Here is a 25,465-nt window from a genome sequence, read left to right as displayed (position 1 = left end):
TTCTTTGAGAAATATGTCATAGCATAGCATGTCACAATTGTGCTTGGTTTAGACTATCTAGTTTTTTTGTTTGTCGTTGTTGTTATCGTGTTTACTTGGACATGGTTGTTTGGAATATCTTTTATTTTTAAGTTACAGAGGTCGTTTTGTATTTCATCTGTTCCAATCAAACATTCATTCTTGTAAATATTGCAAACACATTTGCTAAATAAACAAGAAAATCCATCTTTATCAAGCATAGAAATGAAACAATTTTTTTAACTAAGTCTGGAACAAATAAAACGTCTCTCAAAAGTAACTTAAAATTATTATCTAATATTAAACGTCCCCTATGGCATGTCCCAACAACTCTTGCTCCATTGTCCATCCTTAGGAAGTTCTCACCCTCCTTAGTCTTCTAATTCTTATCATGGTCTGCAAATTATTGCAAAGATGAGATCCACAATGGGTATCCAATACCCAAGAAGTTGAATTAACTGAGACATTTATTTCAATATATAACATACAATTGTCAAAACTCTTCTGGGCATGACATTCCTTGCAATTGCGCTTCCAGTGTCCCATGCTTCGTGCAGGTGAAAGCAAACTGGCTTCTCCTTTGTCAGGCTTTTCGAGCCCCTTAGAAGTGTTTGCTACTTGCTTCTTGTTGGTTTTGTTTGTCTTGGAAGGACGATAATGCTTCTTGCACTTCCCTTTTGGCCCCTTTTTCGTCCCAGACGAAGAGCAAACGAGGAAAACATGTCTTTCTTTTTTGATGGTGGCTTCATAACTAGTCAGCATGTTGACCTAACTCTTCAAGGCTGGCCTCCAACTTGTTCATATTGAAGTTCACCACAAACCCATCAAATGAAAATGGCAGTGACAGTAGCAAAATTTCTGTAGACAGTTCGTTGGGCTATAACAAGGTCCGAGCCTACTAGCTTTTCAATGAGCCCAATCATCCTCACGCCATGCTCATGAACCGGTGCCCTTTCTCGCAGACGTGATGTCATGAGTCTTTGACAATAGCGTGCCTCGGTGGATGCATTTGTTCATCATACAACTCTTGTAGGTGGTCGTAAATGTCAGCAGCATTCACAGCTTCCTCAAACCGCCTCTGCAGATTGTTTGACATAGAAGCTAGCATATAGCTCTTGGCTTGCAAGTCATAGTCCCACCATTTGTCAAGGTCAGCCAGCTCCTCCTTAATGGCATTTGGCTTAGCCGTCTTAGGAGGGGCCTTGGTGAGCACATATGCTATCTTTTCGAAATTCAAAGCAATTTTTAATTCCTCAATCAATCGTGATAATCGGTCTTGTTAGCTTGTTTTGGTCGAGAATAACAGATAGTGGGTTTCAAAACGACATTGTAAATAACCGAAAAAGGAACTGAATAAATGTTACTGATTATTTTAGAATATTTTGTAAGATGTAAAATATGGACTTTTATTTTTACTAATTACCTCCGAGTATTTTGATATTTTCACCACCATCTGCTGGAAAACGGGAAATCCAATTTTTTTAGAGAGTACACAAGGCTTAATTGCGAAATTATGATATCGAATAATATCAGTCAATCATAATTTCCAAAAGGTAGAGCCCAATTGCAACTCCTTGCAACCGTTACATAATTTTGCCTCATGTTTGAGGAGGGTCCAATAATATGATCTTCTTTCTCTTCACGTGTCGAGCTCGGCCCATCAATGTTGAACTTTAGTGGACGGTCGTCATGAGATCCTCCAATAATTTGAGCCAAAGTCATGAGAGTTCCTATGTAATTCACATCAAATATGTCAGTGGAAGTCACAGTTTTCTGGCATCCATGCCTCCCCAATAATATGAGCTAGACACTGACCACGGGTAACGTTCATCATGCAACCATCGTCGATGGAAGGCAAAGAATTATTAAACTTTCTTTTAATTATTCCTTTAATGAGCTTAATTTAAATTTTGGATCTCATCCAAAATGAGGGATTTTAATTTTAAAAATCTGTCTCATCATTAATTTTAAAACTTGTGCCATGATTATTTGTATAATGGTCGGATTCATGCAACTCTTATTATTATATTAATAATAACACACATAATAATTATTTATAATATATCACATACATCATAAATAATAAAAGATGATCGATAACCGAAAGCTAACTGATCCGTATGAGTCACATACAGATCCATGTCCATAACCTAGGTAAATGCAGAGATGTAAATGCAATATTACATAAGCTTTCAGTAATTTTTACATGTCTTAGATCTTCAAAACTCCTTTCGAGGATCGGATACACCGTTTTCAAATCTTGATCTCCCACTAATTCTGATATAAAATATTCATGGCACATTGTGATACAAATTTACGAGGTGAGAACGAACCATAAACCAGGTCCACTTTTAATTATCAAATAACCAAAATTATAATACGTAAAATATCCTAACATACACCTAGCACATTGGTCAAGGCTCTCGATCATCCGTTTACCATATCATATCACACATTATATAAATTCGATAATATCACATATTATCAATAAATTGTGTATCTCGTAAATTGTTACTAACCTCCATAATTATCAATAAATCGTGTATTTTTTAAAACACCTTTTACCATAAATAATTAAAATCATAATTATTTATTTTGTAAGAAATTAATTTTATCAAAATTATTGTAGGGGTAAAATCGTTGGTATTTTTATAAAATATTAATTTAATCCAAAATTTTAAAAAATCAGAAAATCACCCCCTAGACCTGAAAAATTCAAGCCCACGACCCAACGCGGTGCCCGAGACGTTCCCGAACACTTGTCTGCTTGCTACCTGATCCGATCGGAGCACCGGGCGTGCCTGTACGCACGACCCGTGTGCACGCGGTGCGCCGACGACCACCGCACGCGCGTCTGTCCGGAATAGTTGTTCCGGGCAAGACCCAGTTTTTTTTTTTAAATCTGGTTTTTCAAAAATAAATTTGAGGGGCCTTTTTCTTAAAAATTCTTACATGGTTAGAAATAATAGACTCGACACAATTTACACATTTGAGAATAACTGGCTCCGATACCAATGTTGGGACATCATGTTCTCGCAACCAAGACACATCGAAAGTTAAATTTTTTGTTCTTGGGCATCATGTATTCAAAACATTCATAGGGTGTTATAAGAATTATACATTCGCGTATATAACGTTGGAGTCCAAGCTATTCCGGATTTTAAGCGGATATAACCTTTCTTGTATATCCATACGAACGGCTCTTCAAACTCGATCGTCTAATTAGGTCCACGATCAGAAGCTATCCTCTTCGCTTAGATTGTACTAGAAATCGCAATCGATTTGTGCGTTGAGACTTTATGGAAGAGGAGAGAAGAATTTTGCGAGCTTTGTGTGATTGTATTAGCACCGCACCCCACATGATGTATATATAGAGTGAGACTCTTAATCTAATTAGGAGTCTCTCTTCCACAAGGACTCTACATATATCATTATATTAAAACTCTCATAAAAGTAATATAATGTATTTATTAAATTTTTTAATAATGCATGATTTAATAATAACATATACACATATTTTATATCACCATATATATATATATATATATATATATATTTATGGAAATTTATACATGTTAGTAGTCACACCACTATTAGCACCAACATTTAATTGTTTATGCATGTTAGTAGTCACCATTATTAGCACCAACATTTAATCGATAAATTTCAAATTCACTAAATAAATGATTTTTAATTCATTATAACATCGATCAACGATCTGAGAGCGCCGATGTATCAAGTTCATATAATGAAAATCAAAAATTTCGAAGATCAAAATTTTCACTTACCATATTGGGCAATTACCATTTTAGTGAACTCATTCACAAAACAGACAGTTCCATTTTCTTTCCTTATTTAGCAATCATGCTAACTTTCATTTTTTTCATCATATTGAATCAACTCATAAACTCCTTTATAAGCATTCAGTTTGATCTCTATCAAATTATAGTCGCCGAATTCCAACTCCTTGAAATTAGACTATCTCAACGGGAACACAGAGTTCGATCTTCGTGTGACCCTCAATGGTTCAGGGATACGGTTAGCCGTGTGTTCACATCTCCATGTGATTCAGAATAATTTTTATTCTTATTTGGGTTTATCCTATTTAACCCATTCTTTACATCAACTCAAGAATGTCACAACTCATTTCTGATTGCATTCATCGGATCATGGTAAGAGCATTTAGTAGCATCACCTCATGATCTCCTAGGTATTACTAATAGTGCCTGGAAGAACCTTTAGTCATGATTAGCGTACAGTATGGTCCCTTCAACACATATATCTCAATCAAATCTGCAATCATTGGTATATCGAGAGTTACATATGAATTCAATAACGAGGAGCTTTATCTTTGAATACTAATAGTGACATGATATGTGCAATTAAGAAAACACATTTTTCTAAAGCACATTTCTTAATCTGGCCAGAGACTCTTTGCACTATTAACTCATCAGATCGCACGGGATATCTTCACCCGTAGGCGAACGGTGAATCCTCGACTACAATGCATTTTCTCCTACGTATTTCGAAACTACATCCAATCTCGCCACCTGATGACCCTCGATAGAGTCAGTAAATGGATCAAAGTGCATGGTAGTACGTATAGCCCCTATATTGTTCCGGGTCAAAAAACTAATGGTGTACAACCATAACTGCGAACTATTTCACTCGATAAGTGAGAACCACTTCGACAATCCGACGGAAGATTGTTCAGTGCATCATCATATGATCCATCATCCGTGTGAATGAACATCTTCATTCCCTTGCCAATGAAACATGTCGTTTACATCACAGATGCTAGTCTCGAGCTCGAGCCACCTTTATCCTTGTTTTAAGCGGCTGATTCAACTAGAAATTTGTTTAGAATATACTGTACACTTCCTAATGAGTTTCATGATCTTACGTTGCGTCGCAGACCTCATGGTACATATTGTATATTTAAGAACTTTATCTATGCAGCTTGCATTAATATACAGATAAAGTATAATGTCGTAAACGAATAAAATCATAAAATATTAATAAAATAAATATTATTTTACATTAGAGTCAATAAAAACTCAAGTCACAAGTTGGCTTGTCGGACACCTACTCTAATATTTACAAGGGAAATATTTTAGGCTATATTACACCAAAAGGAATGCGATATTATATATAAATATATAATATTTTTTAAAATATATATATATATATATATATATATATATATATATATATATATATATATATATATATATCATTGTTGTAAATTTTCCTTAAAGATATAAAAAAAACGTCTTCTGTTATTCTATTAGATTATAAAATTATTTCTTTTTTTAAATTGATTAAAAATTGTGTTTATAAATCTGATTTTCGACATAAATGCTTATGTTATGAAACCAAAAATTTATTTTGAAATAAAAACTTTTTATTTAGCACCCGAAATCGTAAAGTCTATATGTACACCATAGGTACTTGTATAATAAAATGTGGTGATGCATTTTTATTATTAATTTTTTGTTGGAAAGATTGTTAACATTGTATAAGTATATACGGGAAATAATAGATTTAATAAGGATGGTTAAAATAATCTCTAGCTCTAAAAACATTAAATGTTGTTTTTTTAAAAAATACAAAATTGTTATAAATATGTTTTTAACCATCTCCGACTTGGTAAGTTACCCTTCGACTGAATTTTCCTCTCTTTTTTTTGAAACTCGTACTGAACCAAGCTGTACCCTTCCTCCATCCTTTTTATATATGCCAAATCAAACATATCTCTTCTCATTAGCTTGTGCATCTTTCTTCATAAATATGTTTTAATCTAGTATGTCATAAGTGTACTCGGTTAACTTCATCTTTTTTTTTTGTGTAGTGTTGAAATTATGTTAACATGGACAATGTTAAATGACATATATATTTTTTTAAAATTATAGATATCGTTTTTCAATTCGCCCATTCTATATATCATATGTTAATAGCATCCAATTCCCTTGTGAAACTTTTAAGTGACTTAAAACCCCTTGAAAAATTTAATAAACTATTAAACCCTTCATATTTTTTTCTAGAAAAGTAGCTAGATACTAGTGGTAGACAACTTCTAGAATTTGGCCTGTCAGACATTTTTTTTTTCTTTTTAAGCCTTCTAGAAGACTAAAACTTGGTAAACTTTGTATTGCAATGAGTAGAATATATCTGTAAAAAAATAGTTGCTCAGTTTATTTAATATATACAAGTTTCATATCCCGACAACTTTATAAACAATCTAAAACTTATGCAATACAACTTAAGTCCAATATGTGATCATTTATATTAAATTTAGTTCAGTCTATTGAATAATATGCGAACTAAAAGAAAGACAAATTTCTATCGAGGATATATTCAACCTACGTGGAAGACGTGCTTCAAAGTTCGTATTCTGCAACCGCTTGGCTTCCTCGCCCCTCCAAGATGCGAGGAAGATAGTGGGCTCTCTCCAACTGTCAGATCATATTGTTTTCCAATTTTTTTTTAATTTTTTATGGGTTTTATATATTTTTTATGAATTTAAAAATTAAAAAAAACTGAAAATTGGGAAAATTTTGGAATTTTTAAAAAAATTCTGAAAATACGACAATATTTTTTAAAATTCAAACATTTGTTTATAAATAAACCTTTATTTTGTTTTCATTTTCCACGCAATCTTCAATTTCTTTCACATACACAATCTCCTATATTTTCTCGTATGTATTTTTCAATATTTATCATTTCAAATATGGACTCTTCATCATCAGACGATGAAAATATGTCATATTCTATGATGAACCAATTGTTGTTTTTGTCAAGACGACCACCGACCCAGATATTATTAGCAAGTGTTGATGTAGCACTTGAAGCGAGGGAGTCAAGTATCATATATGACTACAAAAGGAAATAACAAAATCGAGAACATCTTGCTATGACTGAAAGATCATATCAAGATTACTTCTCCGATAATCCCGTTTACAGTTAGAAAATTTTTTCGAAGACGGTCCCAAACGAATAGGTCTTTGTTTTTAAGAATTGTGGAAACTTTACAAACCAACATGCTTTACTTTTTCCAACGAAGGGATGCAACATGTGATCTCGTGTTGTCATCACTTCATAAGTTTTCGTCAATGATCCGACTGATTGTATATGATGTTGCATGCGATGTTGTTGACGAATACATAAGGATGGGTGCATCGACAATGTTGGAATTTGAAAACATTTTGCAGGGCATGTACGATATATTTTTTGAGCAATATTTAAAGCAACCATCACCAACAGGCATTGCTTGAATAACTACTGAAAATGCTGAAATAAAATTTCTGGATATGCTTGGAAGCATTGATTTTATGCAATGGGCTTGGTACGTAGAATTGTCTACCAGCTTGGGCATGACAATATCAAATATGACTCCAAAAAGAACTTTCGATCATACTACAAGCAGTTGCATCGATAGATTTATGGGTTTAACACGCATATTTTGACCTAGGATGATGCAACAACGACATCAACGTGCTGGATAGGTCCAATTTATTCTTATGACCTCGCAAAGGGTGAAGCCTCTCCAATGCAGTTTCAGATGAACGGGAACGAGTACAACATGGGTTACTACCTCGTCGGTGGTATTTATCCATCTTGGGATGCCTTAATGGAAAACATCCGTCAGCCTCTCTAGCAAAAATATAGGATTTTTGCATGCTATCAAGAAGGGGGTGAGAAAAGATATTGAATGCTCATTTGGTGTAATCCAAGCACTCTGACGTATAGTAAGATGTTCATTTCCCATGTGAGATCCAATTGATTTAAATTATATAATCAAAACTTGTATCATTCTTCATAACATGATTGTTGATGACAAAATGAATGATATTTTGGAAGATCGGGATTTCCCAGCTCGAGATGACGAATAGGTGTCCCCAAATGTTGTCCTTTTAAGATATCATACCGTAAAGTTCAACTCTTTTCTAGAGCGACGTGCTGGCATTCAGAACCGAGAATTGTACTACTTGCTTCAAAAAGGCTTGACCAAACGTATTTAGAGTTTACAAGCTCATGCATAGTTTATTCCATTTTTCAATTATGTTTATTTAGATTTTTTGAATTATGTCTAATTGTATTTTTTTTAATTATGTGCAAGTATTTTTTTCAATTATGTGCAAGTTTATTATATTTTTTAAATAAAAATTTATTAAATTAAATAAAAATTAATATTTCAATATCATCTTTGTGACATCATCTTATCATGTATAAACATACAATGAAATTATCAACGTTAACCGCAACACGACTAACTTCGTCTCACCACATTGAACATGCTTGTAGAAATATCAATCTTTACCTACAATGAAAGTTTTAGCCGGCCGATGCAAAAAAAATTGAATTTTAAATTATTATATTTAAGAGAGTATTTTATTGGTAAAAGACAAACTCAAAATCGTGTGTTTCAACCAAGAGGTTGATTTTTTGAAGAAAACAATTTTTTTTACTGGATGAATTATGTTAACAAGGGAATATTTCATGCTACCCCTCGGTGCATCCAAGGGCCAAAATTTTTTTTGGCCCATTTTATTTTTTTTTAATTTCCCCTCTCCCCCATGAAATGAAATCCTGGCCCTTGATATGATGTGGGGGCACCAGCATCAAATCAACCACCACGCCAAATATGAATTCTTAAAAAGCGAGTTGTGATGGGTTGTGGACTGATATGTCTCGTCGCTCATTTGAAAACTCTAACCGGAGTCAATGTCATACGTTTAGATTTTTATTAATTATAAGTTGTTACCATTATTTGGACAAACATATAGGTCTCTTATAAGACGGTCTCACGAATCTTTATCTGTGAGATGGGTCAACCATACCAATATTAACAATAAAAAATAATACTCTTGGCATAAAAAACAATACATTTTCATGGATGACCCAAATAAGAGATCTGTCTCACAAAATAAGACCCGTGAGATCGGCTCACACATGTTTTTGCCTAAAAAATATGTGACAGAGAAAAAGGGATTAAAATTTGAACGAAATAAATTAAATATCAAATTAATTAGTACATAAAAAATATTTATAAAGATTTTTTTCTGTATATTTTCATTTCAAGGTGCTTTAAAAGGCAAAAACTTGTGTGAGACGGTCTCACGGGTCGTATTTTGTGAGACGAGTCTTTATTTGGATAATCCATGAAAAAGTATTACTTTTTATGCTAAGAGTATTACTTTTTATTGTGAATATGAGTAGGGTTGACCCGTCTCACAGATTGTGATCCGTGAGACGGTCTCACATAAGACCTACTCGCTTTAAAAAAACGATTCCGTGTTCTAATTATTATTGTTTATGTAAAACTTTGACTGATATTAATTTATAATTTTTAATAAAATGTAATATTTATATTTTGTAAAAAATAAAAGATTTGAATGTTGAAAAAGTAATAGTTGAATATTTGAATGTTGAAAATAAGAGTTGTAAAAATCAGAAATTTGTGTGTGATGATGTATTTTATTTTTTGGATTATTACCAAAGAAATTTTATAAATAGTCTCATCATTTGTAAAAAAATTTATAATTGAGTTGAGAGAAAAAATATTACAAAATGTGAGAGTTTGAGATTTTTAATTTTTATCCTAACCTCGGAAAAATCATTTTTTCTCTCTCACATCCCCAGCTGTATATCTACGCTTTCCTCTTAAATCTCAGTCGAACTTTGGAATTTTCTCTTCTTCTTCCCTAAAGAAATCAAGATTCAGGTTCAATTTCAGTTTCTGCGGAGAAGCAGCAGCAGCAGAAATGGGTTCGCAGCAACATTTGGAGAAGATGCAGCAGCGGCAGAACTATCGGAACCTATGGCACACAGATCTTATGCGCACTATTCAGAATGATCCTCCCTGTATGTTCGATTGCATTCAGACTTCTTATATGTATGTAGTTGTTTCTGTAATTGATGTTAATTGTTTTACCTTTTTACTAATTTTTTGTTTTGTTTTTTTTTTGGGCAGATTGCTGCTTTGCGCTGTGGTGGTAAGTAATGGAGTTTAGATTTGTTGCACTGTGATTGCTTGGTATTTTTGTGTCGATTAAAGTTTCCATTGCTTTCTGATCTGAGTTTTTGCACGGGGTTCAGTATTTTTATATGAAAGTCAATTGCTCTTTTTTGGGGAAAGACATTGGTACAATTTTAAAACTTTATTATGACAAGAGAGTTGCTTTGAGGAATTTATTTAAATTTCATCTATTGAACATTAAATTTCTTTCTTTGTTTTTTTTTTGGTTGCCAGGTTTTAGATTGACTTTGACTTGCACACATATTTAAATTTCCTGGCGCATGATTGCACATCACAGAAAATGTATATATAGTTCTGCATTGATTTTAATTGATGTACACGACTAAGGAGTGAATGAATTTACCATTATTCAAAGGTTGAAATGAAAGTTTCTTATCCCATGGGTATTATTTCTTACTGTGAAATGGATCTCATGGTCCCTTATGCTTTAGAGGTATTATTATGATATAAGGTTATATCCAACCCAAAACACTATTTTAAAACAACTCTACTTTATAATAGTACAATTTATGCACCAAATACAACATTCATCTGCAACCCATCTACTTCAAATCTTACTCTAAAAAAAATATTCTTGGAATCTTCTTTTTCATTTTATTTATTTAATTTTTTTATTAGTTATTAAATGTATATTTTTTAAATTTAGTGATATAATTATAATTACATTTTATATTGGATATATTTAATATTATATTTTTAATAATTGCGATAATAGTACATAAATGATTAATTTAATTATTTTAAATATATTATTGAAATCTATATTATACGAATTGAAATAGAAATAATTTAAATTGATGAAATAAAATTAATACATGACATTAAATTATATAACATATTACAAATACAACTTCAAATATTTGAACGACCATATTCACCCCATAATTTATCAATTAAAGCATTTCGTAATGCATAATGAGCCCCTTTGTCTTTTATTTTTTTATATCGAGCGAAAAATTCTCGAAATCTGATATGCTCATTGACAATCATTTCTACCATTGGAGTCGGTGCTTCCCTAGCATCTTGAATCGGTGCACTAAGATCACGTTCATCTTCGATTATCATATTGTGCATTATAATACATGCTTTCATTATATCATTCAAATGATTTTTCTTCCAACCACGTGCTGTAGATGCCACAATCGCAAATCATAATTGAAGAACGCCAAATGTACGCTCCACATATTTCCTGCACGACTCTTGTTTCATCGCAAAATACTGCTTCTTTGGACGTGGATAGTTTGCAGTAGTTGATCATTTCGGATAAATACAATCAGCTAAATAATATCCAGTGTCATATTCTTTTGTTCCAATAGTATAATGAGCTGGATGAGCAATTTCTTGTGCAAGATTGGAAAATAGACTTGAAGACTCTAAAACATTTATATCATTATTGGTTCATGCCATATCCAAAGATCGTAATCAGCTACCGCTTCTAAAATGATTGTTGGAGAACTACTACGACCTGCATATTGTCCCGCCCAATCCGTGGGACAATTTTTCCACCACCAATGCATACAGTCGAGACTTCCCAACATTCCAGGAAAACCTCGTTGTTTGCCAATATAGAGAAGTCTTGTAAAATCATTGACAGTAGGTGATCTCAAGTACTGCTCCGCAAAAACTTCCACTATAGCTCGACAAAAGCGTTGAATACACTGAATTGTAGTAGATTATCCTATTTGGATGTATTCATCAGTAGCATCCTCAGGTAAGCCATATGCTAGCATTTTCAATGAAGCAATTGCTTTTTGATTAGTGGATAAACCGAGCCGTCCCAACTATCACTTCTTTGTGTGAAATAAACATCGTGATTCTTTATGTCATCTACTATCCGAAGGAAAAGATTTCGAGACATTCAAAATCTTCGTCGGAACATTGCGTTATTATAGATTGGATTCTCAGCAAAATAGACGTTAAACAACTTTTGATCAGCAATTTCACGTCCGCGTAGGATGACTATGTGACCTGGAATTGACCCTCCGTGTGTGACTTCTTGTTCTTGTTGGATGATGTAGGCAACAACTAAATCTTGTTCTCGAGCTATAGTTGACAGTATTGCTCTTCTTCTATTTTCAAAGTTTTCAACAAATTGAATATCATCTTCATTATCTGACAATGAAGATGAGCTAGAGATGAGTTTGCATCAAATAGAGAATGTGGATTCATTTTTAATTTAGAAAGAAGGTAAAATCTGTATGAAAGTATGATACTATAGTTACATTATATAGATGTCTTGTAGATGCATTTTGGACCGATAGATCGTTTTTGACTGGTAGATGAGTTTGGATTGGTAGATAAGTTTTGACTGGTATCTGAGTTTGGACTGGTAGATGAGTTTTGACTGGACTATGAATTTGGACTGGTAGATGAGTTTTGACTGGTAAACTCCACTGGTAGATGAGTTTTGACTGGTAGATGAATTTGGACTGGTAGATGAGTTTTGACTGATATATACGTTTTGACTGGTAGTTGAGTTTGGACTGTTAGATGAGTTTGGACTGGTAGCTGAGTTTTGATTGGTAGATGAATTTGGACTGGTAGATGAGTTTTGACTGGTAGATACGTTTTGACTGGTAGCTGAGTTTGGATTGGTAGATGAGTTTCACTGGTAGATGAGTATGGACTGGTAGATGAGTTTTGACTTGTAGATGAATTTGGACTGATAGATGCACTTTTGACTGGTAGGTCACCTTCCCACTGTAAAGAAACTTCTTATTGGTTGATTAAATCATAAACATTACAATCTACAACAAAAAAATCTCATTGTCCAAAGAAATTCAATGGACTCCATTTTCCGAACAACCAATTACGCTTTTGAAGAAGATAAACTCCTTTGTCATATTTATCTTGACGTTTCGCAAAATCCTATCATCGGTATAAACCGATCCAAAGAACGATTTTGGAGTCGGATTGAAGAAGCTTTCAATGTCGGCAAATCGAATAACATGCAAGTACGCAATATCAGATCATTGCATTGTCGCATGCAAGTTATCCTCCGCGCTGTTAGAAAATTATGTGGATGTGCTGGTATAATTGAAAAGCTGAAGCCGAGTGGCATATCTGAAGAAGATATTGTAAGTATTTATTATTATATTCACACGAATACTCTAAGTCTATTTTTTATACGAGTAACATATTTTTGTGCAGTTGAACATGACAAAGGATTTAACGATGCAAGATAAAAATTTCACCAAAAGATTCAAGTTTGATCATGTTTGGCCTATAATAAATGATATGGAGAAATTTTCGGCCAATGACAGTGCACCGATACCAGTATCCAAACAACATGTCACAGATTTGGATTCATCACAGTTGGATACTCAAGAACCAGAATCTCCAATATCAGGTTCCTCTCTATGAGTGGTGATTTTAGTGTTGATCAAAAGTAAGCTCATGACAAGCTAAATCTAATATGTCAAGGTGAAGAGGATGAATTCTTGATCCATGTACAAAACTTTATTCTTCTCCTGAATTTTAGCCAATTTTATTTGTTGTTGTCGAATTTCTATTTTTTTTGCTCATTTTGCAATGCTAACAACTTAATATCATAATTTTGTTGCATATCTGTAGATCCCTTTTGCAACACATTGATAAGCTATCGATGTCCTTCCTTCATCGTAGAAATTAATTCCGAAACATTTTCTTCTCTTTTTTTCTTTAATTTGGATTTTTTTATTGTAGATTGTAATGTTTATGATTTAATCAACCAATAAGAAGTTTATTTATAGTGGGGAGGTGACCTACCAGTCAAAAGTTCATATACCAGTCAAAACTCAGCCACCAGTCCAAACTCAGCTATCAGTCCAAACTCATCTACCAGTGAAACTCATCTACCAGTCAAAACTCATTTACCAGTCCAAACTCATCTCCAAATTCATCTACCAGTTAAAACTCATCTACCAGTTCAAACTCATCTATCAGTCCAAACTCAGCTACCAGTCAAAACTAGGGGTGTTCAAACTTCGGATAAAACCGAAAAAACCGAAAATCCAAACCGAAAAAACCGAACACTAAACCGAACCGAAAACCGAATTTTATAATTCGGATATAAATGTTAAAACCGAAATTAATTTGGTTCGGTTTCGAATTATAAATGTCAAAACCGAACCGACCGAAAAAACCAAAATTTAATTAAATTAATAATGTTATTTTTATTTATATTATTTATTGAGATGATATTAGTGAATGAAGAATTATTTTGAATAATACTTAGTTGATTGTTGTTTATGTAATTCATTTGTACTTTATATTTAAATATTTTACTAAGAAATCATTTAAAAAAATAACATATTATATTTTATAATATATTTATATTATTAATTTAAATAATTGTATCAAAACCGAAATAACCGACCGAAATAACCGAACCATTTGGGTAGAAAACCGAACCGAACCAAAGAAAAATGGTTCGGATATCGGATTATATATTTGTAAAACCGAAAACCGAAATAAAAAACCGAAAACCGAACCGAACCGACCGATGAACATCCCTAATCAAAACGTATCTACCAGTCCAAATTTTTCTGACAGTCAAAACTCAGCTACCAGTTTAAACTCATCTACCAGTTCAAACTCAGCTACCAGTCAAAACATATCTACCAGTCAAAACTCATCTATCAATCCAAACTCAACTACCAGTCAAAACGTATCTACCAGTCAAAAACGAATCTACCGGTCCAAAATGCATCTACAAGACATCTATATAATGTAACTATATTATCATACTTTCATACAGATTTTAGCTTTTTTTTAAATTAAAAATGAATCCACATTCTCTATTTGATGCAAACTTATCTAGATCATCTTCATTGTCAGATAATGAAGATGATATTCAATTTGTTGAAAACTTTGAAAATAGAAGCAATACTGTCAACTATAGCTCGAGAACAAGATTCAGTTGTTGTCTACATCATCCGAAAAGAAAAAGAAGTCACACACGGAGGGTCAATTCCAGGTCATATAGTCATCCTACGCGGACGTGAAATTGCTGATCAAAAGTTGTTTAACGACTATTTTGCTGAGAATCCAGTCTATAATAACGCAATGTTCCGACGAAGATTTCGAATGTCTCGAAATCTTTCTCTTCGGATAGTAGATGACGTAAAGAATCACAATGTTTATTTCACACAAAGAAGTGATAGTTTGGGACGGCTCGGTCTATCGATTAATAAAAAAACAACTGCGTCATTGAGAATGCTAGCATATGGCTTACCTGAGGATGCTACTGATGAATACATCCAAATAGGATAGTCTACTACAATTCAGTGTATGCAACGCTTTTGTCGAGCTATAGTGGAAGTTTTTGCGGAGCAGTACTTGAGATCACCTACTGTCAATGATTTTACCAGACTTCTCTATATTGGCAAACAACGAGGTTTTCCTGGAATGTTGAGAAGTCTCGACTGTATGCATTGGAGGTGGAAAAATTGCCCCACGGCTTGAGCGGGACAATATGCAGGTCGTAGTGGTTCTCCAACAATCATTTTAGAAGCGGTAACTGATTACGATATTTGGATATGACATACATATTTTGGTATGCCTGGAACCAATAATTGATATAAATGTTTTAGAGTCTTCCAGTCTATTTTCCAATCTTGCACAAATAATTGTTCCTCCAGCTCATTATATTATTGGAACAAAAGAATATGACACTGGATATTATTTAGCTGATAGTATTTATCCGAAATGGTCAACTATTGCAAACTATCCACGTCCAAAGAAGCAGTATTTTGCGATGAAACGAGAGTCGTGCATGAAATATGTGGAGCGTGCATTTGGCGTTCTTCAATCACGATTTGCGATTGTGGCATCTCCAGCACGTGGTTGGAAGAAAAATCATTTGAATGATATAATGAAAGCATGTATTATAAAGCACAATATGATAATTGAAGAGGAACGTGATCTTAGTGGGGAAGCACCGACTCCAATGGTTGTCAATGAGCAGATCAGATTTCGAGAATTTCTCGCTCGATATAAAAAAATAAGACAAAGACGTTCATTATGCATTACGAAATGCTTTAATTGATAATTTATGGGGTGAATATGGTCGTTCAAATATTTGAAGTTGTATTTGTAATATGTTATTTAATTTAATGTTATATATTAATTTTATTTCACCAATTTAAATTATTTCTATTTCTATTTCAATTCGTATAATATAGATTTCAATAATATATTTAAAATAATTAAATTAATCATTTCTGAAATATTATCGCAATTATTAAAAATATAATATTAAATATATCCAATATAAAATGTAATTATAATTATATCACTAAATTTTAAAAATATACATTTAATAACTAATAAAAAAAATTAAATAAATAAAATAAAAAAGAATTTTCTTTTTTTTTTAGATTAAGATTTAAAGTAGATGAGTTGGAGATGAATATTGTATTTGGTGCAGAATATTTTTTTTAGAGTAAGATTTGAAGTAGATGAGTTAGAGATTAATTTTGTATTTGGTGTAGAAATTGCACTATTTTGAAGTAGAGTTGCTTTAAAATAGAGTTTTGGATTGAAGATGGCCTAAGTAACTTCATTCTTTTTTATAATTCTGTGTTTGGTTATGATCTTGACCGACAAACTTTTTTTTACAGAATCAATTCCTTTCTAATTTGGCGAAGAGTACATATTTTTTTTTGTTTCTGGCCATTGATTATTGCCTTGTTGGAATTAAATGTCAAATGGTACTAACAAGGGACTGTAACATTGCTTCAAAGTAAACCAAAATTCTGATTGATATCCCTCATAGTTAAATAATCAATGTAAAGTTGAATCAAGGCTTGATTATATGATATAAATGAAGCTTTCTATATAATATGTATGTGAAATGGAATTCATGTGTTATGGATCAGTTTTACGATGGAAAGGATTGTTGATTGAACAATATCATAGTTCTTTTGAAAATTATTGTGATGTAACTGACATGGTGAAATTATACTTATTTCGTGATTTCAAATTGCAGTGGACCCTGTGTATCTTACATGCTTCGGAAAAGAGCCCTTTACAATGACATGTCTCGGTAGTTGAAGTCTCCTCCCTTGTTCTAGCTTGTTATCGGATCCACCTCCTTGATCATTAAAGTGTAATTGTGTGTTCAACAGGTATGTATGCTGTGCTGGCTATATGCCTTGCAGTGGTCGATGTGGAGAAAGTCGTTGCCCGGAATTTTGCCTTGCCACAGAGGTAAAATAAAAGTTGATTTTATTGTTTTTAAGAATTAGTAATGTTTTATCCTGCAAAATGAAACCATTATATATGGTCACTTAATCACCAAATTTTCAATTATGAATCATAGTAGTGCACTGAGACTGATTCTTATTATCTATTTATTGTCTTTCAAAATTTCAGGCGTTCCTGTGCTTTGGAAATTCAGTAGCCTCAACAAGGTTTTTATTGCAAGACGAGTTTAACATACAGACGACACAATGTGATAATTGCATAATTGTACTGTTTCTTTCTGGATCTGTTCCTCCATCGATCCTCGTCTCCACTACTAAATATGCCAGTATCTTTTGAGGTTTCCATACCCTATTTGATCCAGTCTTGGTTCCTTACTTTTAGGGTTTCATGTTCTGCCTTCAACAAATTGCTTGCATTTTTTCGATCGTTGCTATGATTGTTGGAATCGAGGAACTTTCAGAGGCTTCTCAGATACTCTCTTGCTTGTCTGATATGGTGTACTGCTCGTAAGAAACTTAGTTTTAGCTCATTTGATTTCTGGTAAATGTTGTTAAGGTGTAATGATATCTTCTTAGAATAACCATACATTTTTATTTTTTTGCAGGGTTTGCGCTTGCATGCAGGTTAGCACAAACTTTATGTGATTACTTGGTGGATCATGGTACTGTAAAATGCTTGCTTATAGCCTTTGCGACGAGAAATATGGGCCGACCTTTTCGGTATACATGGAGGGAAATTGCCCCACTTCAAATGCAAATACATTCAATATTAAATATATGTTATATATTTGTTTAAAAACAAACTTGTTGGCTTCCAAAGTGTAGTAAGTTGCACCCTTCATCTGATGTGACACAACGAGTAAGTGACTTTCTAAACATTCAGAAATTGTGAAAAGAAAATCAAATCGATCTTCTGAAAATTCTTATAGCATTGTTCGTTGTAGACATTGATATTCTCTTTAGTCCTTTGATTCTATGTGGTAAAACTAAAAGAATCGATGTTTTTTTGTTTGGTTTTAAAGACTTGAATAAAAGGTTTGCATTATTCTCTTTTATATATAATTTTCTAGTTTTACTTTTTTTTTAATATACTTTTCAGCCCGTTTGACTAACCTACAGTAAATGTATCATAAGAATGTAATCAATCCTGACTCTTTGTAAGAAGAATGGAGTAAAACAAGTTTTCTTCTTTCTCTATCCCTCTCACTATCTCAACAAAATCATGGATTCAAATGTGGCATGATGTTGTCACTAACCAGCTCATGGTTTCTCCTCTTTGAACACTGCTTGTTTGGTCTTGATTTTTCAGACGCAACACAAGATTGAAATGGACAAGCGAGATGGAAAGTTTGGGCCACAACCAATGATGGCTCCAAACGTCCAGCAAATGTCACGTCTCGATCAGCCATATCCCCCATCTGTTGGATATCCACCTGCATATGGCCAACCCAATTATCCTCCACCTCCTCAGGCCCCTGGCTACCCTCCTGCCGGCTATCCACCAGCTGGCTATCAGAGGTGGTGATCATTCCAGTTTTTAATGTCTTTCTACCACAAACTCGGGACCATAATTTTCCAATGCGGGCATGATTGGTTTGTTACTAAATGTATTCTCAATATTTGGAACTTGGAAGAACATGTTAAATGGCTATATAGTTGCACATTTGATAAATGGTTGTAAGTTTCTCAATTGATTGGTGAACATGAGTGATACTCTAGTTTGCAACATCTGTATTCGAGCTTGTACATGTTAAGACTTCTGGGATGATCCCAATATTTTGATGTGTTGATATTTTTATGTGAATGAGGTGATTATACTGTTCTATTCAGTCAGTCGTTTATGCGCCATTCTTTTGTATTTTTGTTTTGTTTTACCTTGAGCAACAAACACTAAATTGTGTCCCCTTATGCCCTGGGCGACACACGTGCTACAATGGCCGGGAAAAAGGGTCGCGATCCCGATGCGAAGTCACAAGAAAGGTCGTTAAGCAATCGTGTTATGATGTTGGATACGACTTGGTATGGCTATAGGAGAATTTGGAACTTAAATTGATTTTTTTTTTAAATGTTAATATTGTCCGAAAAATTCATCGATATGATATTTTACAATTTTCAAGAATATGGAAGGGTAATCTGCAACTTTAAAAATTTGAGGTTGTGTTTTGGGTCGATTGAATTAGGTTGAATCATCCCAATGATTGAATCACTGTCGTCTAATACAAAATACCGTACTATGTTGATATTACATTTCCTAAATGATGATAGTCCAATTAAAAGAGAAAATTTTGATGTATTCAAATGGGATCCATTATAGTGATTAGTTTGTAATTGGCTCGAAGAATTTATGATCGGAGAATTTATGCCTACTTTAATAGACCTCTAATGATTAATCAAATATGATGCCCCTTGAAATTGATACATCAGGACGGATCCTAGCTAGGGATGACAATGGGACGAGGCTGGACAGGGGCGGGTTTGCCATCCCCATACCCGTCCCAGAATTCCATTCCCACTCCCATACCCGTTTCGATCCCTGCTTTTTCGGGTTCGGGGAATCCTCAAACTCAAAACTTCGGGGATCAACTTCTCATCCCCGCCCCCATCTCTGTTTCAAAAATATTAATATAGCAAGACGATGACGGATTCGAAGATTTCTCAAACCAAAACTTATTATATAAATTATTATTAGTGATAATATTAATAATAATATTATTATTAATATTTTAAAAAATAATATTATTATTATATTATTGATACTAGTAATACTATTATTTTATTATTTATATTATTTTCGGGGCGGGTTCGGGATAGGAATAATATTCTCATACCCGCCCCGAACTACATCGGGGATTTAAAAAAATCTTCGAATCCGAACCAAAACCCGAAAAAATCGGAGATCCTCATCCCCGTTTCAGGTTTTCCCCGTGGGGCCTCAAACCCATGGGTAAAGTTGACATCTCTAATCCGAGCTCATCTCAGAACGACCCATAGCCCACAATTCCTAGCCAACCAAAGGGTGAGGAGTCCAAGCCCACAATCCCTAGCCACAATTCTGAGCCCACCCAGGGCTCAAAAATTCTAGACCCTAATACGGCCGAGGGATGTGAAGATATGCTCATCAATAGATAAAGGGCCCAATAAATTCGGGATACAGGTAAATCTAGACAAGATAAAGGTAAAATCTCAGCCGCCATGGAGATATAGTCCTAGTATTTGAAATCCTCTATCTCTGGTAAGGATCTATCTTGATAGGAGTTTTACCCTATCATGAAAGCTCATCCTCCCCCTATAAATACTAGGTATCGGCGTACGGTTTGTGTAATGCCCGAGAATTAATTATTATAATCAGACATTGATTATTGACATGATTGAGGTTATAAGAACTCAAATGACGAGGTCGGGCATCGTTATAATATAAGCAAAGATGTTCAACCGAACATCTCAAGATGTTCGGCCGAACATCTCGGCGCATATGCACGAGATAAGTCGCGCATATGCGCGACCTGTCCAGAAGGATCGGCGCATATGCGCGACGTAGAGGGCGCATATGCGCGGGAGGGACAGTAGGTTCAGCGCATATGCACGAGAAGAGTGGCGCATATGCGCGCGGCATGCGGATTGCCAAATTGACACTTGGCCTTAAGTTGGCAACGTGTATATATATATATATACACACACACACAAGCATTTATCCATCAGAATGAAGAAAGGTAAGAGACGAGAGAATTTTAAGAAAGCTTCAATTTCCGTACGAATAATCGTGAGTTACGTGAAATCCGTCCGTCTGATTTTGAATCTGACTTCAGTACCGAGTTCCTATCAACGTAGGCTACAACTGGGCGTAAGTTTTACTACGTTTTAATATGATTTGGAATTATGATGTTGTTGAAATTGAATACACGTCATATATGATGTTCTTGACATGTTAGACATCATAGAATCGAAGTCAGATTACGAAACGGACTGATTATGGAATTGTTATGAATTTTGAAGTTGAATTGATATCAGAATGGTATTATATCGAGTATGAGATGTTAGAATTAATATCAGATTGATGTGGTATTGTTGGGTATATCGATATTATACCGTTATGCCATCGATATTGAATTAGGTTAAGTATTGAGCAGAACAGATTTGATTCGAGTGGTGTATTGATGTTATACTCCTCGATATTGTTCTTGTCAGATTGAGTATTGACAGATTTGAGTTCGAGACTTCGACAGAATCAGAGTATCAGAAAGAAAGGTATAAATTAATGTTGAGTTGGGATTGCACAACTCGAGGAAGGTTTGACTCGAGTTTCCCTAAATCACATACTTAGTTTATTACATTGATTCTTGTAATTGATGAGATTGATGATTGTAGTCTATTGATTTATAGCCACTGCATGTAATGACTGCTGATTCGCTAGTCATTGATTGATTTGCTTAGATACTGACTGTATGTATTGATTACTGAGTCGTTGAGTCATAGGCTGATTAGCCTAGTCACCGGCTGATTCGTCGGGTTATTGACTGATTCGTCTGGTTATTGACTGATTCGTCTAAACTTAAGCTGATTCGCTTAATTACAGGCTGATTCGTCTGGTTATTGGCTGATTCGCCTAATTCTTGACTGATTCGTCAATTCTGCGGCTGATTCGCCCAGACACTGAATATATGAATTATATCGATGCCGTTTAGGGATTGATTCATTCCTAGCGACTGAGATTCGGTATATTTATCATTATTCAGACATCGGGATCCCTAGGATAGAGTTGAGTCGAGTCTGAGACGACGCGTCAGTGGAGTCGAGTCTGAGACGACGCGTCGGTTGAGTTGAGTCTGATATGACATGTTGATTTACATTGTTTATGCCATTCATGATTATTGAATGTTTGATATGAATTTATGTTTCTGATTTGAGACATGTTATGAATACTTCTTATATATGCTTTCGTATATGCTTTTATATGACTGCATGTTTACATTGTTTATACTGGGATATTTATATCTCACCGGAGTTATCCGGCTGTTGTCTTGTTTTGTATGTGTGCATGACAACAGGTGGGGCTGGATCAGGGTCAAGAATAAGATGAGAGAAGACGAGTTTAGCGTGGTGATTCCGGACTTGATTTAGAGATAGGGTTAGACACTTGATATTAGCTGTTAAACCCTAGTGAATAAATGTATGTTGTACATGACTTGTACTTTTATACTGAGATGTTTATTCATGTTTAATATGTAATTTGAGTAAATTACATTACGTTTCCGCTTTGTATTTTAAAAAAAAAAAAATTAGACCCTGTTTTATAATTTATTATTAGTCCCAATGATGATTAAGATCGTGATTAGCGTCCGGGTCCCCACAATAGGTGGTATCAGAGCGATAGATCCTTTAGATTGAGATAAAAGAGACTAGTGAGCGGGGTAGATTGAGTTTTCTTTCCTTGCTTGTGATGCTAGCATGTCTTACTGCTTTAAATAATACATGTTACTTGATTTATCTGATTTGATTTGGTAATATGTATTGTTGAGAACAAATCTGAACCGATTCTCGATCAGCAGTAAGATGATCGGAGGAAGGACTGAATTGAAACAGGTTTGTTGGTTTGAGTTACTAATCCTTGTGATATTCAGATATGCCTCCCAGACGAATACCAGAACAAGGTAGTACATCGAATCCTCCAATGGATGTAACACCGACTCCAATGGAAACCTTGCTGAAGAGGTTTCAGTCATTCAAACCACCCACTCTGACGGGTACTGAGACATCAGTCGAGTGTGAGAGTTGGTTAGGTAGCATTGAGTTGCTGTTTGATTCACTGGAGTACAGTGATGAGCGCCGGATTAAATTGATTGGGCACCAGTTGTTTGATGTTGCACAAAGCTGGTGGGTTACAATGAAGAGGGCCTTGGAGCAGCGAGGTACGATTATTACTTGGGATGTATTTAAAACTGAGTTTTATCAGAGGTTTTTCCCAATATCGTACAGAAAAGACAAGGGGGCGGAGTTTGCCAATTTGAGACAGGGTCAGCTGAACATTGAAGAATATGTGACCAAGTTCTCTACCTTGTTGAAGTTTGCTCCTCATGTGTCTGAAAATGACGAAGCCGTTGCTGATCAGTTCATCAATGGCTTGAATCCCGATATTTTTACATTGGTGAACACAGGGCGACCGAATAACTTTGCTGATGCCATGAATAGAGCAAAGGGCGCTGAAGCGGGCCTGATAAGGCAGAGAGGAGCTGAATTTGTTCCTCCAGTGTCGAGACCACCGCAGCCACCTCTCCGATTCGAGAGTGGCAGTATCAGTGGTAGAAGGAAAGATTTTCTTAAGGCTAGAGGAAAGCAATTGAAGAAGTCGGGCGGCAGTTCTTCTAGCTCCAGTGGTTCTCAGCAGAGATATACTGGCGTTTACTGCGGAAATTGTGGAGGGAGACATTCCACTGAGCAATGCCAAGGAGTACTTGGTAGTTGCCACTTCTGCAAGCAACAGGGACATTTTGCCAGAGTATGTCCACAGAGGGGTTCCCAAAGATCCCAGGGAGCTGAACCATCTGGATCAGCGGCACAGTGGGGTAGACGATCAGCTGCCGTTCCTTCATTTCAGCCAGCACCATCTCAGTCACAGCAGAGGCCAGGAGGAAGCCAGACAGTTGGCCAGCCTCCTAGACAGCAGGCCAGAATATTTGCTTTGACCGAGGAGCAGGCTCAGGAAGCACCAGATGATGATGTTGCAGGTAACTGATTTGTTTGATTATCCTGCATATATATTGAGGGATACCAGTGCTTCACGTATTTTTATTTTTGAAAGAATTGCATTGATTCATGCATTATCTATTGGGTCCCTATTTACTATAGTATTTGTTTCTTTTCCTTTAGGAAAAGATCTTGTATCAGTGATTTCTGTTAGATCTTGTATACTATAGTAGGATAAGAATGAGATCGAGTTAGATCGTGTGGTAGCTTGTGTTGTACTGGTGTTCTATGATTTTGGAACTGCATTACTAATATTGATATGCTGATCAAGTACGAAGCTACCATAGATTAATTCCAGAAGATGGTAAGAATCAGACCTGAGATGATCAAGAGATGAATATTGTACGATAAGAATTCTAGACTGAGAATTCCTTTGATATCCGTACTAGCTATGACTCGATTATTACAGAAAAGAGCAGAATGACTCCTTATGTATTCAGTTGATTTACTGAAGTTGAGTCTATCATTGGCTGATTTACCAATGATATGAAAGTTGTTAATGTTTTCCCCAGATAAGACTTCAGATATGATTTCAGAGAGATTGATTTTAACCTTGAATTGATATTAGAAACGGTTAAAATGGTGAATCTTGATTGAGACAGATTGTGTTCAGGGATTATTATATCTGAAAATGATGTATCTGTTGATTCTAGCAGAGTTAAACCGTGATTAGTCAGCTGAGGTTGACATCAGTGTCAGACAGTTGCGGTTTATGAATTTAGCATGTTTTGAATCCGATTGAATATTGATGTTATTCTGAACACGTGGTTGAGACTGATTGTAGACAATGAAGATTATATTGTACCTTCTGAACCAGAGCTGATTTTGAAACGTTAGCAGTTCGAAAAGCTGATTAGAATGTTTAGGACTCAACATCGATAATCAGAACAGAGTGTCGATCAGAATAACAGATATATGATTGTGTATGTTGTATGAGATTGATTGTTCTGTGATATCAGATGTGTCAGAATTGTACAGCAAAGCTTGATATTGATAGTCAGAGCCGAATACAGGTAGGTATTTCCTCTTTAATTTATGTTATTAACTGATTTGTGTATATCAAATAGTTCGAATCAGAAAGAACAGATATTGTCAGAAGCTTACAGTCATGGATTCAGTGTTCAGTCTGATGATTGAGACTGTATTATATTCGAACAGATAGTGGTGTTATAGACAGATGAGATCAGTTATAACAGAATTGTATTGAAATGTTGGCAGAAATTGTACTGATATGTCTAAATTGCTAACAAAAAAGATAGAAAGATAGAAATCAGGAGAATTATTACAGAATTGTAAAGTTCTAAATAGAAATGAGAGTACATTTCTATAGCCTTCGTAATGAAATTACCGTCATTTTACAGATTGTAATATGATATAATTAAGATTGACAGATTGTTCAATCTATATCTATCAGTTTGTACTAGATAATGTAAAAACATGATCAAATGACACCGATTGATGTCAGAGAAGTGGTCAGAAA

General features: G+C 34.6%; 1 protein-coding gene and 1 long non-coding RNA gene across 2 annotated transcripts; both read left to right on the top strand.

The window, feature by feature from the left end:
* The first annotated feature begins 9,618 nt into the window (after positions 1-9,618).
* On the top strand, positions 9,619-19,092 carry LOC140812449 (uncharacterized). Its single transcript, XM_073170717.1, has 8 exons — positions 9,619-9,882; positions 9,992-10,013; positions 17,028-17,084; positions 17,167-17,248; positions 17,414-17,509; positions 17,627-17,751; positions 17,850-17,868; positions 18,554-19,092. Exons 1-8 carry the CDS (start codon positions 9,783-9,785, stop codon positions 18,767-18,769), a joined length of 717 nt encoding a protein of 238 aa, XP_073026818.1. The 5' UTR covers positions 9,619-9,782; the 3' UTR covers positions 18,770-19,092.
* Positions 13,883-15,932, top strand: LOC140812888 (uncharacterized). Its single transcript, XR_012113772.1, has 3 exons — positions 13,883-13,914; positions 13,946-13,998; positions 14,717-15,932. It is a non-coding gene; the product is annotated as an uncharacterized lncRNA (long non-coding RNA).
* Positions 19,093-25,465: the final 6,373 nt, after the last annotated feature.

This window comes from Primulina eburnea, chromosome 14 (genome assembly GCF_022965805.1).
Source record: "Primulina eburnea isolate SZY01 chromosome 14, ASM2296580v1, whole genome shotgun sequence".
Taxonomy (NCBI): Eukaryota; Viridiplantae; Streptophyta; class Magnoliopsida; order Lamiales; family Gesneriaceae; genus Primulina; species Primulina eburnea.
The sequence above is the reverse complement of the archived record's forward strand: the minus strand, read 5'-3'. Positions and strand labels throughout refer to the sequence as shown.

Coding starts and splice junctions, on each gene's coding strand:
- LOC140812449 (XM_073170717.1), top strand. CDS start 9,783: ATGGGTTCGCAGCAACATTTGGAGAAGATGCAGCAGCGGCAGAACTAT. Junction 9,883..9,991: donor TATTCAGAATGATCCTCCCT/GTATGTTCGATT, acceptor TTTTTTGGGCAG/ATTGCTGCTTTGCGCTGTGG. Junction 17,510..17,626: donor AATGTGATAATTGCATAATT/GTACTGTTTCTT, acceptor CCTTACTTTTAG/GGTTTCATGTTCTGCCTTCA.